This window comes from Pleurodeles waltl, chromosome 6 (assembly GCF_031143425.1).
Source record: "Pleurodeles waltl isolate 20211129_DDA chromosome 6, aPleWal1.hap1.20221129, whole genome shotgun sequence".
NCBI lineage: Eukaryota > Metazoa > Chordata > Amphibia > Caudata > Salamandridae > Pleurodeles > Pleurodeles waltl.
In genome coordinates, this window is record NC_090445.1 from 1,327,355,549 (window position 1) to 1,327,374,493 (window position 18,945).

The following is an 18,945-nucleotide window of genomic DNA, read 5'->3' on the forward strand; positions in this document are numbered from 1 at the left end:
TTCCGCCATCGGGTTCGGACGTGTTCCTTTCGCTCCGGGTTTCGGAACGGAAAGTTAGCTACATATTGTAAAATTTACGTCGGTATTGTTGCGTTCGGGATCGGCTTAGGATCGACACCGATTCGAAGAGTGAAGAGCTCCGGTACCCTTCGGGGTGGTTTTCGATCCCCCTTCGGGGCCTGGTCGGCCCGACCGCGTGTAAACCAACGCTGATGGAACGGACCCCGTTCCGTTTCTGTCCTAAATGCCATAACAAATACCCGTATACAGACCAACATTTGGTCTGTAACCTGTGCCTGTCACCTGAGCACAGTCAAGAGACTTGCGAGGCCTGTCGTGCGTTCCCGTCCCGAAAAACACTCCGTGACCGTCGAGCCAGAAGACTGCAGATGGCGTCCACGCCGACAGCTCACCGAGAGTTCGAGGAACAAGAGGAAGAAGAACCCTTCTCGTTCCATGATTCGGACTCCGAGGGATTCGACGACCAAAAAACTGTGAGTAAGACGTCGAAGCCAGCACACAAGACAAGTGACAAGGCCCAGGGGACGCCACTGCCATCAGGCCATGTCTCGACCCATAAATTCGGTGACCGACCGTCGGCACCGAAAAAGGCCGAAAAGGTGCCGAGATCGTCCGACTCCGGTCGAGACACCGGCGCGCAGCCTTCTCGGGACCGAGAAAGTGCTGCTGACAAACATCGACGGCGAGATAGCGGAGCCGAAACTGCTCGACGCAGAGACAGCGGCGCCGAGGAAGATCGACGCCGAGAGGGTTCGACCCCGAAAAAGAAGAAGGTCACCTCGGAGCCGAAAAAGAGTACAGCCAGGGTTTCGGTGCCGAAACAACCCGCAACCGACCCAACTACCGGTTCCTATTCAGAGGAGCAATCACTGTCCTTTCAGATGCGAAAGCATAGATTTGAGGAAGAGTTTGCAATCCACCGAAGTGGACCACACTCAGAAACTTATTTTTATACAGGCAGGAACAGGGAAGATAAGCACCCTTCCCCCTATTAGGAGAAAAAGGAGACTGGAGTTTCAATCAGACCAAGCACCACAAACAAAAATGGTGAAAAAGGTAACTCCGCCACCCTCTCAAAAGGTAACTCCGCCACCCTCTCCTCCACCTGTAACTAACGTTTCACCGGCACAAACTCCATCACATTCCCCGGCTCACACCACCATGAGCCAAGGTGATCAGGACCAAGACGCTTGGGACTTATACGACGCCCCAGTGTCGGACAACAGTCCAGAGGCGTATCCTACAAAGCCCTCACCACCGGAAGATAGCACAGCATACTCACAAGTGGTGGCTAGAGCTGCAGAGTTCCACAACGTGTCCCTACACTCGGAACCAGTCGAGGATGACTTCTTATTCAACACCCTCTCTTCCACCCATAGCTCCTACCAAAGCCTGCCTATGCTCCCAGGGATGCTTCGGCACGCAAAGGAAATCTTCAAGGAGCCGGTCAAGAGTAGAGCTATAACACCGAGAGTGGACAAAAAATATAAAGCACCTCCCACAGACCCTGTTTTCATCACCTCACAGCTGCCACCAGATTCCGTCGTAGTAGGCGCAGCTCGCAAGAGAGCCAACTCCCACACATCTGGGGATGCACCGCCCCCAGATAAAGAGAGCCGCAAGTTCGATGCAGCCGGAAAGAGAGTCGCAGTACAAGCTGCAAACCAGTGGCGCATCGCTAACTCTCAAGCACTACTTGCGCGCTATGACAGAGCCCATTGGGACGAGATGCAACACCTCATTGAGCATCCACCCAAAGAGCTACAAAAGAGGGCGAAACAGGTGGTTGAGGAAGGACAAAACATATCTAATACTCAGATACGCTCCTCTATGGATGCAGCGGACACAGCTGCAAGGACAATTAACACATCTGTGACTATAAGAAGGCACGCATGGCTACGAACGTCTGGTTTTAAACCAGAGATACAGCAGGCAGTGCTCAATATGCCATTCAATGAGAAACAACTTTTCGGACCAGAAGTGGACACGGCGATTGAGAAACTCAAAAAGGACACTGACACTGCTAAAGCCATGGGCGCACTCTACTCCCCGCAGAGCAGAGGCACTTACAACACCTTCCGCAAAACAACCTTTAGAGGGGGGTTTCAGGGTCAAGCCACACAAGCCAGCACCTCACAGGCAACACCGTCCAGCTACCAGGGACAGTACCAAAGGGGAGGCTTTCGGGGCCAATACAGAGGACAATTCCCTAGGAATAGGGGAAAATTTCAAAGCCCCAAAACCCCTACAACCAAGCAGTGACTCACATGTCACTCATCCCCTCCACACAACACCAGTGGGGGGAAGAATAGGTCAGTATTACCAAGCATGGGAGGAAATAACTACAGACACTTGGGTCTTAGCAATTATCCAACATGGTTATTGCATAGAATTTCTCCAAATCCCTCCAAACATACCACCAAAAGCACAGAATTTATCAAAACAACATTCAGACCTTCTGGAGATAGAAGTTCAAGCATTATTGCAAAAGAACGCAATAGAACTAGTCCCAAACACACAAATAAACACAGGAGTTTATTCACTGTACTTCCTAATACCAAAAAAGGACGAAACACTGAGACCAATCCTAGACCTCAGAACACTAAACACCTACGTCAAATCAGAACACTTTCACATGGTCACGCTACAAGAAGTGTTACCATTGCTAAAGCAACAGGACTACATGACAACCTTAGATCTCAAAGACCCGTATTTCCACATACCAATACATCCGTCGCACAGGAAATACCTAAGGTTCGTATTCAAAGGAATACATGACCAATTCAAGGTATTGCCCTTCGGTTTAACAACTGCACCAAGAGTCTTCACAAAGTGCCTAGCAGTAGTGGCTGCACACATCAGAAGGCAGCAAATACACGTATTCCCGTATCTAGACGACTGGCTCATCAAGACCGACTCACTGACAAGGTGCTCGCACCACACAGCTCAGGTCATGCAAACCCTCTACAAACTCGGTTTCACCATCAACTATGCAAAATCACACATTCTGCCGTCCAAGGTACAACAATACCTAGGAGCCACAATAGATACAACAAAGGGAATAGCCACTCCAAGTCCACAAAGGGTTCAAAATTTCCAAAAGATTATACAACGCATGTATCCAACACAAAAAATACAGGCGAGGATGATATTACAACTACTATGCATGATGTCCTCATGCATAGCCATTGTCCCACACGCAAGGTTGCATATGCGGCCCTTACAACAGTGCCTAGCATCACAATGGTCTCAAGCACAGGGTCAGCTTCTAGATCTGGTGTTGATAGACCGCCTAACATACCTCTCGCTTCTATGGTGGAACAACATAAATTTAAACAAAGGGCGGCCTTTCCAAGACCCAGTGCCACAATACGTGATAACAACAGATGCTTCCATGACAGGGTGGGGAGCACACCTCAATCACCACAGCATACAAGGACAATGGGACGTACATCAAAGAAAGCTGCATATAAATCACCTCGAACTACTAGCAGTTTTCCAAGCATTAAAAGCATTTCAACCACTCATAACTCACAAATACATTCTTGTCAAAACAGACAACATGACAACAATGTATTATCTAAACAAACAGGGGGGGGACACACTCGACACAGCTGTGCCTGCTGGCACAAAAAATATGGCAATGGGCAATTCACAACCACATTCGCCTAATAGCACAGTTTATTCCAGGGATCCAGAATCAACTTGCAGACAATCTCTCTCGAAATCACCAACAGGTCCACGAGTGGGAAATTCACCCCCAAATTCTAAACACTTACTTCAAACGTTGGGGAACACCTCAAATAGACTTATTTGCAACGAAGGAGAACGCAAAATGCCAACACTTCGCATCCAGATACCCACACAGGCAGTCTCAAGGCAATGCCCTATGGATGAACTGGTCAGGGATATTTGCGTACGCTTTTCCCCCTCTCCCTCTCCTTCCATATCTAGTAAACAAATTGAGTCAAAACAGACTCAAACTCATACTGATAGCACCAAAGTGGGCAAGGCAACCATGGTACACAACACTGCTAGACCTATCAGTAGTACCCCACGTCAAGTTGCCCAACTGGCCACATCTGTTAACGCAACACAACCAACAGATCAGGCATCCAAACCCAGCATCGCTGAATCTAGCAATCTGGCTCCTGAAATCCTAGAATTCGGACACTTAAACCTCACACAAGAATGTATGGAAGTCATAAAGCAAGCCAGAAGACCATCCACTAGACACTGCTATGCAAGCAAATGGAAAAGATTTGTTTGCTATTGCCATCATAATCAAATTCGACCATTACACGCATCTCCAAAAGATGTAGTGGGTTACTTACTACACTTACAAAAATCAAACCTGGCCTTCTCTTCCATTAAGATACACCTAGCAGCAATATCTGCATACCTGCAGATTACCCATTCAACTTCACTATTTAGGATACCTGTCATTAAAGCATTTATGGAAGGCCTCAAAAGAATTATACCACCAAGGACACCACCCGTTCCTTCATGGAACCTCAACATCGTCTTAACAAGACTCATGGGTCCACCCTTTGAACCTATGCACTCTTGCGAAATCCAATTCCTAACATGGAAAGTCGCATTTCTCATCGCCATCACATCTCTGAGAAGAGTAAGTGAAATTCAGGCGTTTACAATACAAGAACCTTTTATCCAGCTACACAAAAATAAAGTAGTCCTAAGGACCAATCCTAAATTTTTGCCAAAGGTAATTTCACCGTTCCACCTAAATCAAACGGTAGAGCTACCAGTGTTCTTCCCACAGGCAGATTCCATAGCTGAAAGGGCACTACATACATTAGACGTCAAAAGAGCACTGATGTACTACATCGACAGAACTAAAGACATCAGAAAAACTAAACAACTGTTTATTGCATTTCAAAAACCTCACGCAGGAAACCCAATATCGAAACAGGGTATAGCCAGGTGGATAGTTAAGTGCATCCAAATCTGCTACCTTAAAGCAAAAAGGCAACTGCCCATTACACCAAGGGCACACTCAACCAGAAAGAAAGGCGCTACCATGGCATTCCTAGGGAATATTCCAATGCACAAAATATGTAAGGCAGCCACATGGTCTACGCCTCACACATTTACCAAGCACTACTGTGTAGACGTGCTATCAGCACAACAAGCTACAGTAGGTCAAGCCGTACTAAGAACCTTATTTCAGACTACTTCCACTCCTACAGGCTGAGCCACCGATTTTGGGGAGATAACTGCTTACTAGTCTATGCACAACATGTGTATCTACAGCGACAGATGCCATCGAACTGAAAATGTCACTTACCCAGTGTACATCTGTTCGTGGCATCAGTCGCTGAAGATTCACATGTGCCCACCCACCTCCCCGGGAGCCTGTAGCCGTTTGGAAGTTAGCTTCAACTTTGTACATTTGTAAATATATTAAATCTTAGTTAGGTACATACTTATTCACTCCATTGCATGGGCACTATTACTAACAAACAACTCCTACCTCACCCTCTGCGGGGAAAACAATCAAAGATGGAGTCGACCCCCATGCGCAATGGAGACAAAGAGGAGGAGTCCCTCGGTCCCGTGACTCGAAAGACTTCTTCGAAGAAAAACAACTTGTAACACTCCGACCCAACACCAGATGGCTGGCTATGCACAACATGTGAATCTTCAGCGACTGATGCCACGAACAGATGTACACTGGGTAAGTGACATTTTCAATCCACTGCATGTCTCTTGAGATAGGCAAGCACTTGCATACATATTTGCAAATTATTGAGACCTCTCACGTTCCAAGTAATTCTTTTTAAGGTGCGGGGGTTGAGGTTATATCGGCCTACCATTATTAGTAAACATCAGTAATAGGATGGAAAATGCTGTAGTCGGGCGTCGTTCTATTCATATACCATGTGTCTGCCTGTTTTGAAGCCCCTTTCACATCCCACCTCTCCCGCCCACACTAGGGCCCAACTTCCTAGCGAAAACCCTAAATATTGCAGCAAGCTGATATACCTGGAATTAGACAACAACATAGCAAAGTACACATCTAAAATTGTACCCATTATGGTGTAAAGTCCAGGGTGGCCAGAGCTAGATCAGATGGAGCACTTCCCTGTCATTATATAAAAGCATACAATCAGAAATACATCATGGCATTACAGTATACTTTCCTGATAAGGTGGGACAGTTCTTGGGCTTAGGCAGCATCACATATTACAGTCAATCAGAGAAGTTCAATTCTCTAGGAGGAGCATCATGAACCATGACACTACAGCCATGGCGTGCCTAAGTAGGAGAGAAGAAAGACTTATGTTTATCAGTAGCATTCAGCCTCGTCAAGGGGTGGGTCAGAATTGACCCTTTCACGGGGCGGTGTGGCTCCACGTGTCGGGGAGTGTTACTGGAGAAAGGTGACGGCTGTAGCAGGGTCAGTGAATACCATGTTTTTTCCCTTCCAAGTAAACTTGAAGCCCACCAGATATAACATGGTAAAGTGCAGGCCTCTCTCCTGCAATTTCTTCTTGACAGGGAGTTTTTTTTTCCAGGCATCTTGAACTGACTTGTTAAAGTCAGGAAAAATGAAAGATGAATTTCATCAAGGCTGGTATCCATCGTTTCTCTTGCCTGTCTCAACATCTGATCTTTGTAGTTTAAACATTTAGCATTGATAGTTCTTGGTGGTGCTCCTGGCACCAGCCTGGGGGTCAAGGAGTGACGGGCTTGCTCAATCATAAAAGTTCGGGAAAAGTTGTATAGCCCAAACATGGATATCATCAGATTTTCAATGTAGTCTTTGGTGCGTCCCATGGTGGTGTACTCTGGTATTCCAGTGATTCGGACATTATTTATTTGCGATCTTGCTTCTCAGTTTTTAGTTATATCTTGCATTGTTCCTGCTTCATCTCCCCTACCATTTTTGCTTGCTGAGTATACACATCTTCAAAGTCCGATATTTGCTGCATCAGTTAGACGCATATGTTGCTTGTCCACACCATCTTTCATTTAATTTATTCTTCAGGTTAGTGAGTCTATTTTACAGTCTATGGTTGATAGACTAAATTCCATCTCCATCAACAATGTTTTAATATCCTTTGGGAGGGATGCACCCAGCCCCCGCTCCTCGCAATACACAATGTAGGTAGGTACATGCTTTGGCAGCTTTGGGTAAATCTGACACCAAACAATCACGTTTAACCTTTGAGTCCAAGAAATACTCATCCTTGAGCGTTAGGTTGACTGCGAATTGAGTGATAGTCAGGACTTTAAGAACTCTAACCTGCCCTGGGTGCTTATCGTTGTCCGAGAGATCACAGGCCAGGTATCAGTGCACCGCCAGAAACCACCCCATACCACTCTTTGGGCGGTCTATCTAAGTCCTTAGCAAATGAAAGTCTGGGTGATCCAAAATGGACGGAAAGGCATTTCGAGCAAGGTCATACCGATAACCAGCAGACAAAGCAGGGTAATATCAGTCATACAAATCAATCCCAGTCACTGTGGTAGTATGGAATAAGCAGTTGTGTAGTAAAAAATCAGGGACAAGTGTCCCACTTATGCAGGAAAGGAGGTTGTGGAAAAACAGTCCCGCACTGTTGTAATGTCCCAAGGCCCTGAGAGTCCACTTTGATCGTCGCACAAGCAGTGCATTTTCCCCAGGCCTCAGTCAGCTTTCAGCATGAAGGCACTGGCACCACACACAGGCCTTTCATCTCCAATCCGGCTGTCCCTGGCCCTCCACCGCTGGAGCATGCTCACCCTCAGTGCCCCACACAGGAGCCTAGGAATCGATGCTCGGGCGCTAGGCCGTCCATAATCATTAAAATGGGGCCGTGGTTGCACTCGGGAGCTTGTGCATGCAGCCCACTGACACTGAGCAAATGACGCGGAGCGAGGCAAAGGATGACTTCCTCCATTCTGCGGCTGTGGGGCCCCGCAACGCAACCTCCCTGCACCGTCAGGGAACAGGCTAGCAGCCGATTTGCGCACTGGAATGAACGGGCAGGTTTACATCTGGAAATATATGATTTTGAAGGATGTGAGATTCAGCCACCAAAGCCAAGTTAAATGCTGCCATCTTGTTTCACTGCTTGGCCACCTGCTGAAGCCTTGACCCTCAAGGGCAGTTATTGACATCCTGGGCCCCTTGGCTGTGTCAAAGTGTACTCCTAACATTCTGAGAAACCAAGGATTTAGAAACAATTTGCCTCTATACACCTCCGGAGGACTGGTACATACCTCCCTAGTCAATACGACGAAGATGTGTTGCCACATGGCCAGAGATTCAGGTTGCTCCCACTCAGAGCTTTTCCGCAGCAGCAAATCTGTTTCAGCAGGATATTACTGAGAACGTGTCTAGTCTTGTGTAGCCCTTCTAGAGAAATCAGAGATTAAAAAAACTGACCAAATCCGAACGTAGAAATCTTCACTGGGCAAAGACGCCCAATGTTTTGGGCGGCGAGAGACCTTCCTTGAGTGTAAATTTTTAATTTCTCTCATTCAGAGTTTTACCACCCAAAGTCAACTGGTTCAAAGGGACCTCGTCTGCCGACCTGGAGGAGCCTCTCTAAGCCACAGCTTGCTGCCTTGCCCAGCTAAGAATTTCTGACTTACGTTTTAGAGACAAAGTCAGGTGATAAAAAGTCCTATCAGGACAACCCTGGTTTCTGTATCTTAATTGTGCTCGGTCGGCCATAAATTGTTTCTAGGTTCCGGTCAAGCGCAACTAGATGACCACGGTAGTTCCTAAATGCTTTTGGACGCTATTTTTATTTTAAAACTTTAAAATTCATATCCGTGGTTCCCCTTATTGGATTTTTGTTGTTTTGGTGTCATTTTATTCATTACATTTTCACTCCGGTTTATCAAAATGGAGAATAGTTTTGTGTTGAGTTTTCGACTTCTCACCTCTGTTGATTCTTCTAAATACTTTATACAGTTTAAGTTATGCCTGTCTGTGTGTTTCTATAGATATGAGGGTTTGATCTGAGGTTTAGATCACAGAAACCTTAACTGGACCTAACTGGATAGTGCTTTTATTACTTGTGGTGAACTCTAGTCCAACCCAACTAATATATTTTCTCAAATCATTCATGAACAGGATAGTATGCTTCTGCAGGATCCAAGAACACATGATTTAAATATATATCTTCAAATTGAAAATAATTTTAACAAGAAGACATGGTGGAGCTAACATTATCTGTTTTTTTTTTTTTTAAATAAAAATATCTTTATAATGATCATTATAGATAATCATTATAATGCAGTTACCTAAATTAGACGCTGTTTGAATATAAATATCATAATGTCAAAGTGTTATTGAAAATCAAAATCAGGAAATGGTCCCGATATGCCTAGACCCTGCCACTTTAAAAACTCTGGAAACTGCCCTATCCCATCAAAGAGAGCTAGTTGATAGTCTACCATTTTTGAAGAGAGAAGCCTGTGCTTCAAAACTAGGATTTAAAATGAGTAGCTTTCATCCTGAAACTCCTTAATAAATCCCGCACATTTTTAAGATGAAAGATGTAACTAAAAGTAATACAACACACTGCACAATGAGATCACAACTGTATAAAGACATTAGCAGAGACCAGATTCTTTTGCTTCAGAGTATAATGAGTACCACCGGTAGCATACGAACCAGACCATTCCTATACATTCCTATAGAAATATGCTTTTACTGGGACCTTGCCATTGAACCACTGGAATCGAAGGCAGGTGAAGCTAGTATTGCAAAAAATAGTGCCAGGTTTATAGGAACTATGCTCCTTACGTCTGTATATGTAATGCTTTTGGTCATAACCCAGTTTGTTTATTCCACTTTATTCACCATGTTTGATGGATCGTATGCTGTCTCATCTGTTCGGTAATCGATGTAAGAGTACTGTCACAATCTTAGGGTGGAAAAGCTGAATATGGTTTGATGTCACAATCAAGATAGGGGTTGGCACTATGTTTAATAGTTATGAGTGTTTCCTTGTTATCGGGTGTGTTAATCAAGTTGGTTGTAAGAACTATAAACAACCTGGATACATTACATTGTCAAATGTAAACGAAGCACTGGAAACTTGGCATCCTGCCACTTGCAATGATGTTAATTTACTCGCTGTAGTATCTATAGTACTCTTAGCCAATCAGCCCTTCAGATTTATAACCCACCCACAAACCTCTATCCTCTGTTCTATCCATAAACTATCTTCTATTCAAGCAGGTTAAAGAGACACAGACAAATAATTTTCACTGTGAATATGGAAGGTGGGCAATGGTCTGGGAACTTAACAGGCCTCCTTATTTTAATTTGTCTTCCATCTGCTCTTACAATTTTTACTGATAATGGAAACCAACAAATGTGTGACTGCAGGTGCTAATAGACTAAATGTACCATAAATGCTGTATTGAGAAATGTTTGCTTGTTCAACTATGGCAAACTATGAATACAGATGTTATTTTCCTTCTTCATAAGGGTGAAAATCCTTATTCTTTAACATATCCTTTCTTTAATGGTTTGCAGAGATTCACACAGAGTATGAAGGTGGAAGATGAGCTGGGGCGTCTGACCTTGGAGCACGGGACAATGATGGGCCCACCAACCCAGACAGAGCGCTTGGAAGAAACAGCAAAGAAAAAACTAACTTCCAAGGTGAACCCATAATCTGTGATGAGTAGTAACATGAGCCTGAGGTACAACATTCACAGCCTTTTCTAAAAAAGTACTCAGTGGCTGGAATTAACATTTCTATAGCTTATCATGATCAGTGTCTGAAGTCTTCTTAAATTATTGACAAACTGTCTTTAGCCATTCTCTAAGCTTGCGGGCAGGAATCTAGAGTCTGCTATGAGTTTGGATAAGGTATGAGTAGACTAGCTAGGCAGTGTGTAACCCTGAAAGCGATCAGTATTTTCAATAAACAGTTTACATCACCAGCAAAGGTCGTGCTAGCAGATCTTCTCTATTAGGGGGAAACGATTTGCACAAAATCCACTGGCAAACTGTAAACTTCAGTGGGGAAAATTGCTTTCAGGTTTTGCACCTGTGACAGTAAAAAATGCGTCATTATCATCTGGAATTAATGAGTGCGAGTCCTAAACGATATTCAGAATTGAAGAGATTACGAAGCAAGCTTCAGATTGTTTTCCCTCCAGTCATTCTCCCGATAGTGCACATACATTTACAATTGGACACAGGTTTCATCTTCTGGTATGAACCCAGAGTTATAAGGTTAAAAAAGAAATATCATTAGTTGTCATGCTTTAGATGTACAACAAACATGATTGTTTTTAAACCATGTTGCTAAGAACTTTTAGTGCATCCTATCCCAGAGTCCTTGTTATATTCCTGTTTCATGTAAAGAGGTTTTGGTGGCATGATTATTATTATCCAGTGGGCTGTTGGTGCTTTCTTACTTGTAGCTGTGACAACAGGGATGCCAACGAACTGTGAAATTTGACAACAAATGTGTTTTTATTCACTTCTTGAGGAGACTAAAATGGGTCCAAGGCAATGGCTCTTGAGTGAAATGAGGGGAACGTATAGGTTGGATGGGTACTAGACAATAAGAAGGAAAAGAAAGGGAAAAGTGGCCTGGGAGTAATATCTTTGTCTGCTTAGGCAATAGGAAGGCTATTGAAAAGGAGAGTTTTTGACAGAATGCCTTGTGAACCGTGCATAAGGTTCTATCCACACAAATAAACAATGAAATGGGAAGAATGAAAATGGTGCCCCAATAGCAGGTACTCAGCAGAGGTTTGCATCATCTACAGGTATTGGAGAAGGGTTTGTGGCAGTCTTACATAGGCCCTATTGATATAGTTCAAAGGTGATACGACTAATCTATGAAAAGATCTATAATGGATCCAATACTGGAGAACAAGTGAGGTACCTGTAACTTTAGTTCTCTAGTGTTGGTATCTTTCATAGGTTCCCATGCATACCTTCTTCCTCCATGATCAAGGGTTCACCTTGTTTGCTCCCTTTCTCTCGTCTATTTTGAAATCTGAGCTGTGGTGGCCTCTAAGGTAAGTGAGGAGATGAATGTGTTACTAAAAAACTGTTATTATATGGGCTATTTATTTTCTAATATTATTTATTGCTTTCTTACATTTAATGGGGATTCCTAGTATGACGACCAGGAATTATTCAAGCACCTGAGTCAATGGCAGTTACCCAACTTCAGAGAGCTAAAGTTTCATCTGTGGCTAAATTATGTTATACTGCCATTACAGTGGCAAATGATTCACTTACCCCAGTTACAACCCCACTACTAGCTCTATAGGATATTAGTGATGATGGTCTGCAACCGCTAGAGCACAACTTTCTCAGTATTTTGACTGAATAATCCAGGTTTCATATAGGTTAAAGTTTAAAGGGTATGGAAATAGTTGTCAGATAGTAGACCCATATTAACCCACATGGAAGATACACATTATGGCATGAGCACAATGGCAAGTAATGCTCAAAAGATGGAAGCACAGGGTTGTCCAACCGTCCTTCCCTGTGCACCAGATAACTTGTCTAAGCGAGATCAAATCAGTACAGATGAGGATAATTTTAATTGTCAGCTGCCATTAAAGGTTCTTTAGGGTGCCAAACTTCCTGCTCCTGGGGGACCTCACTGCATGGGCTGTGTGGACAAGTCACAGCAGGCTCATTCAACCCACGCTTTGGAGAAACAAAAAGATGCACTAGGAAGACACAGCCACCTCCTGACAGTATTCCTCTGATTGGCTTGAAAAAGCTGTGCCACAGTGCCTGACCTTTTCTGTGATCTTGTTTATGTATTTCATATGTGAATTCCACAATATCAGCACTCTGAAGTAATTGCAAGTTGACATGCAGCATTTTATGAAACTACTAAACAAAATTTTTTACAAGTCCACTGGAGTGCTCCACTTTTCAATAAGAGACTGAATACACCCAAAGTGTACTCCAAACCATAGTGAAGATGCCTCCTCGCTAAGGGTTTGGAGTGACTGGTGGTAGCAGTGGCAGCAAGTATAGATCAGGGCAGAACCTTTTTACCTGCCACCCTGGTGGAGTGGCTGCCTTCAGGCACTTCCTGTATATTTCCATCCAGTCCCATGTAATTATTATCCTTGCCTAACCGTGTGTGTGTTGTGTTCTTTTCACTGGTGTTCGACCCATATGGAAAGTGCCCTTTTGGTACATTGATATCATGGCTGCAAAAGTTGTCTAGTTTCCCTCCAAGCCATCCTTTGACTGTGGTGGATGAGGCAGCCTGCCTGTTCCCTATAGGCCTGTTAATCAAGAAGAAGTAAGACACAAATCAATATCACAGTCAAACGGTACCTAGAGCTGCAGGGACATTTTTCTGCAACGTCACTGGCAGGCCTTCACCATTCTTTTACCGTTTGGGTGCCTGCAAAGGTACCAAAGAAACTTGTAGGTTCTGAACCTTTACACTCATGGAGCTGAATGTGGACTCGTAGGTTGGAGCCAGCTGTACTGTTTAAGAATCTTTCAAATGATCCAGGGTTTCATAGATAATATTGTTTATTATCATGGTTGGTGCCTCAACATAAACTCTGATTCCGGTAGCAACGAAGAAGACTTGGGACCCGGTGATTGCCCCCAGTCATGTTGTGCCCCTGTCACTGGAAAATGTTTACAGTAACAATGTTTTTAAGGTACGGGCAGTAAAAGGCACATACTACTACATCTGTCCTGTAGCAAAGCCTGGAGGCCACTTTGGGCCTTAACTGTTGTCTAAAAAATAGAAATGAGTCTCAACAGAACACCTTTGACTTGAACGCCAAGACTCTTGGCACCTTTAAACACTTGTTTGGCTGCTGAGTTTTTGGGTCAAAGGGTTTTGAATATTTTTTGTAGCCAGGAAACCCAGAAGCTCTGTTTTTAGCCATTTCCCTTTGCCTGGTGAACCCATACCATTGAAAACAGAGATCCAGACAGGTCATAGTAAAGTTGCTATATTGTATTGTTTTTTGTCCCATTGACTGAAACCTCAAAGACCAAGCCCAACGAGCTCTGATTTTCTCCAAGTCAATCTCAGCACAGCCACTAAGCAATAAGGCTATGGCTATAGAAAATGCTATAAAAATGATGAGGGTCTTTTGCCTGCTGCAGAACTAGCTAACACCTTCTAGCTTTTGGCATCCATCCCATTTGTAAGCTGTTTCTATGAGTCCACTGCATTAAGCCATGCTATAAGTAGCTGTCATATCTACATCACCTTAAACTACAGATTTGTGCCCAGGAACCCACCTGGGGCGGTAAACAATCGTTCTACCTGTGGCCATCCCCGATTTTCTAATACTGCCTCCTCTGGCATGTGTTATCAGTAGCATACAGAGTGAAGAGAGAAAGGACAAGTGATTTACACCAGGGAATGTTCTTGAAATTTGTACTGGTTTGTGCAGAACACTATGTTTCCTACTACCTCAGCACAGAAAAATTTAATAATCTTCTCTTAGTGGCCCTCATTGTTTCAACGATTGAAGCCGAAAACTTTCCTCACTTTGACTGTAACTACTGTCTGTAACCAAGAGCAGAAATTCAAACTTATGGGTGAAACACCTTATAAAGGCTTTATTAATACCCTTTCTCTCTTCTTTCTTTATTTTAGCTGCTAGCAGAACATGTAGATGCCCTTCATTCAACCACTGGTTTTGAGGCCACTATCAGCAAGTTTGACAGCAATTTCTCCACTCACCTCCTAGATCTACTGGACAAGCTTAGTGTGTACAGCACCAATGACTGTGAGCACAGTATGATAAATATAATTTACAGGTAAGTCTGTGGCAGAGATTACGCCTTCACGGTTGTTTGGCCATGGTCTGTGACTGACCATCAATCTGAATTTATTGTAACATTTCTAGACTAAGAGTGTGGAGTAGTCAGATCTAGCAGTGATCGTTCAGGAGTCTGAAGCATGGAGGCAGATCTTTGGGGTTCCTGTAACTCTGGATCAGACCAGAGCGTAACTCCGAATATGTTCATTTACAATGCAGAAACTACTTGAAAATCATGTTTTCAGTAATAAAGACCTCATAAGAAAGTGATCAAAGAAAGCTGGATCTAGAACTATATGCTACAACTTGTTTAATGCCCTCTCCTTTCCATCCAGTATCGTCCATGTTTTGTTTATCTTCCTGTAGCACTCTGAAATGATAAAGGTTATGTTTGGTAGCAGTCGAAGCTCTTTAGTAAATAAAAGAATAAGATTACCCTGCCTTTGATATTTTAAACAGCACCTTATGCCATAATTTAGACATTTGTAAACATGGTAATCAACAGTTTGTTACAACTTCAATAATACTCATTTTACTAACCTCAGAAGGATAGAGCCTAGGTTGGCTTTGCGGGGATTTCAAACTTCTACCCAGCAGGTCACAGTAAGTGTGAGTGTCAAGGAATATATAACTCACTGAGCCATCCTGCTACCTTACACTGATAGGTTCTAGAGCGGTAAGCCAAGCAAGATTGTTCGCAGCCATAACAAGTAACAACCTTTTTTTCTTTTTTTGGTATGTGTGGGATTCACTTTCATTAGTATCACTTTCTTAATAGGTCATGCTCTTTTAAGCCGATTTACTCTCATCGTGCCCCTTGTAACCACAGAACAGTCTGCCTTTGTTTTCAGTGACCACCTTCCACTCTTATTTGTACCTTGTCTTACAGCCTATCCCTCTGGGTGGGTGCTTCTGTGTCAAATGGAAAAAAGTCAGGCTGCTTCCCTTGGGGCAGGATTTAGCATGTAAAGGATTTCTTGCCCCTTTAGCAATGCCTTCTGCCCTTTTTCCACATCTCCAGTATTCTGAGTTTCCCTTGTTGAGTTTGCCCTTCATCTCCCCGTGCTTCTGTCTTTCCTATATGCCATATTAATACTCATTTACAGAATTTAAAGTATACATGAAGAACTGAAATTCAGCTCTATTTTAAAAACTCAAAGTGGCTCCCACACTTGTAGCAAAGGCCAGAAAGGTATAAAATATGCTGGAAGCTTGACTCACTGTATTGTATATTCCACAACACCAACAAATTAGACGCCTTATGGGTGCTGTAAAGTAACATTGGCTCTTCTTTCATGAGCATAACTTAACCTTCCCAAAAGTGATAGTTGATACATGAAACAAAAAGCAGTGCAGAACAGCTGAGAAACAATCTAACAACGAAGGGCATTTTAAAATACTGAGAACATAAGGACTCAATGCTTCAAAAAGGCCATAGTAAACATAGAAGCAAAAAAAACTTTGAGTACACAATTGGTATAAATTAAAAAAAAAAAAACTTTTAACCGTCCAATATGTGCTTCTCTGATGGAAACATCTGATCACAGAATCCTTACCTTGTGAATCTTCCCAGTCACTTTACTGGATCCAGTAACTCATGCAATAACTACTGCACACTGGCAAGGAGTGTCATTAGAGTCTGTCCTTATCCAGACATGATGACACAGGGACACCCAAAGGAATTATCCCTACACACTGAATTCAGTTATTACACTACACCCCTTTAATGAGCTCCACTATGAGCAAGTTCAGTTGTTACAGAAGTTCTTTTGGCTCTTATTAATGTGACAATGTGCATCAATATCACCCCCGAAGATGACAGGTTTCAAACAATGGCATACGTGCTGGAAACATGTTTGTTACATATCGACCCAACATCTGCCTGTGGTGCATCCACCTGAAATGTGACTCTAAGTCGTGGTCCAGGGTGACTCTTCAGGTAAGTTGAATGCAAAATTGAGGGCCAAGTCAAAAGAGCATTTGGAATGCAATGGTCTTGTGTTTGCTCGAGTTATAGCTCTTAGCGTTGTAGATTACTGTCTGGAATTTGTTTGCCACACAGACTGAAAATAACTAGAGAAAGAGAGCGAGGATGAGCTGGCCCTGGAAAAGCCCCCCACCCCTCTGTTTTATTATGTTTGCAAAGGGAGCTGATGGGGAGGAGGGACTGAACAAGCACCCACAGTGTTGAAGTGAAACAGGCAAATGCTAAAAAAAACTCACTTACAGAAGAGATAAACAGGACATAGCGTAATTACACAGTACTTTGTGCTGCTCCCAAAGTGAAAAAAGGCAGGACAAAGAGGCAGAACTGACCACTAGCAAGCAAGGATTTTTGAAGGACACTGCAACTAACAAATAAAAACGCAGGAACTTACAGTATAGTATACTTAAAAGTATACAGCAGGCTGAACGCGAACGCTCGACCTAAAAAGAAAACTAGATTGAGAAAAAAGGCCTTTAAAGTCTAGATGCTCCCACTTAGGACAGGTCATGCTGTCAGTATTCCAGAAACCTGGCACCAAACCCGATGCCAAATCTGGAGCTGATGCACACCAGATCCCCAGGTTATTGTCAACTCAGCATCAGGTTGAGGACTTCAAGGAAGCATAGAGCAGATCTTCAAATTGATTGCAGCTCCCTCTGATGTGCTTTCTGGCCCAACAGACTGGGAGTCCCCATATTCAAATCCATCTAAAGCTAGAGTTCTGCCTGTGCCACGCGATACCATAACTCAGGCTCATACAGTTGTTTGAAAAAACTCACCTCTTGATGAAGGCGTGTAAACATATAACTTGCTGTGCCTTGTTTATATTGCTGCTGGTGTGTCTCTCGACTTACAATATGCCATTGGCTTGTAAACATCCTCAGAATGTGCCTTGAATTGTCCTTTGGGGCTCCAAAAAGAAAAGTGCCTTTTTCACAGTTGTAGTTAGGACTGCAGCAGATGTTTTGCAAGTGCCTCTCCCCACTGAAGAATCTAATGCTAACCTCCTGGTAGAGATTCAGCAGCTTGCCTATTGCCATTCTTCATTTGCTTTATCCGCCCTTGTTAATCAAGTCATCCGTTGTGAGGCATTTTTTAAAAGGGCTTTCACACACGCAGGAGTGACATCTTAGTTTGGTTTTGACTTTTCTGATGTGTGCTCCCTTCCAGTCTATCCAAAGCTGTAGTTTGAGCATCTTGATCTTGAAAACTGTACTTTACATTACTATGGGATCTGCATGTAATGTCATCAAGCTACAAGCTACAGGTCTTTTCAGTTCCACTTCCTTTCTTTTCCTACCTATTTCCCTGGCAAGTTGGTAATTGGGGCTTGGAAGCTGTGCGTCCTTTCTCCCAGAAATGTGTGTGTGTGTTCGTGGCCTCGATAAGGGGGGGTAGCGGGAAGTGGGGAGTCGAGGTTAGGTGTCACTTTCCCACTCCAGGATGTCCATCATGCTGTTCTTTTCACCACCGCAACCATCTAAAGAGGAAGCAAGACTGTGTTGGTAGGGCCCATGTCATATCTAGCTCCTATATTGATAGTGCCAGGGAGCACCATGTTGATGATCAACTGTTGGGTTTGCCAGTGCAAAGAACGGAAGGGAGGTCCAGAAAAGGAGATACCATGTTGGATTGTCCTCTGCATGAAACTATGTTATGCCTTAGCCAAGAGCAATCCTCCTGAAGGCCTTATGACTCCTTTTATAAGGGTAAAAGCCACACTACAGGCCTAGCATGTGCTGTTCTGGTTTTGGGCACCTGTCAGATAGCCATTTAAGCACCTGTTCGTACTTTCAACAGGCAGTACTGCATTGATTCTCAGGTGCACCTAGAGGATAATTTTGCACGCTCGATCCTACAGGTTTTCCTGTTGTAAATCCACTTTTCAGACCCACCTTCTTTAAGGGTGCATTTTTTGGTACTGACTCACAAGGAACAGAATATGCAGTGAGAAGTACCCATCAAAAGAATAAGTTACTTAACTTAATTAACATTCTTTCAGGTGGATACACTATATAACTGAAGTTTCTTCACCTGCCACCTCATGTGGTGAAGTGACATTTAAAGTGTAGTAATGTACCAAATTAGTTAGTGCACACTACCAGTAAAAATCTAATCTTGTCAGCCATATTTCACATATGAGGGCATAGAAAACCTTAGAGACAACTGATGCTAGT

At 43.5% G+C, this 18,945-nt stretch overlaps 1 protein-coding gene across 1 annotated transcript in view; it reads left to right on the forward strand.

Annotated features, from left to right (window-relative positions):
• The window catches only part of TUBGCP2 (tubulin gamma complex component 2), a 190,575-nt gene that overhangs the window by 147,387 nt on the left and 24,243 nt on the right, over positions 1–18,945 (forward strand). The window contains exons 16-17 of the mRNA XM_069240639.1: positions 10,526–10,654; positions 14,616–14,779. Of these exons, the coding sequence (XP_069096740.1) occupies positions 10,526–10,654; positions 14,616–14,779 (293 nt within the window). The remainder of the gene's footprint in view (positions 1–10,525; positions 10,655–14,615; positions 14,780–18,945) is intronic.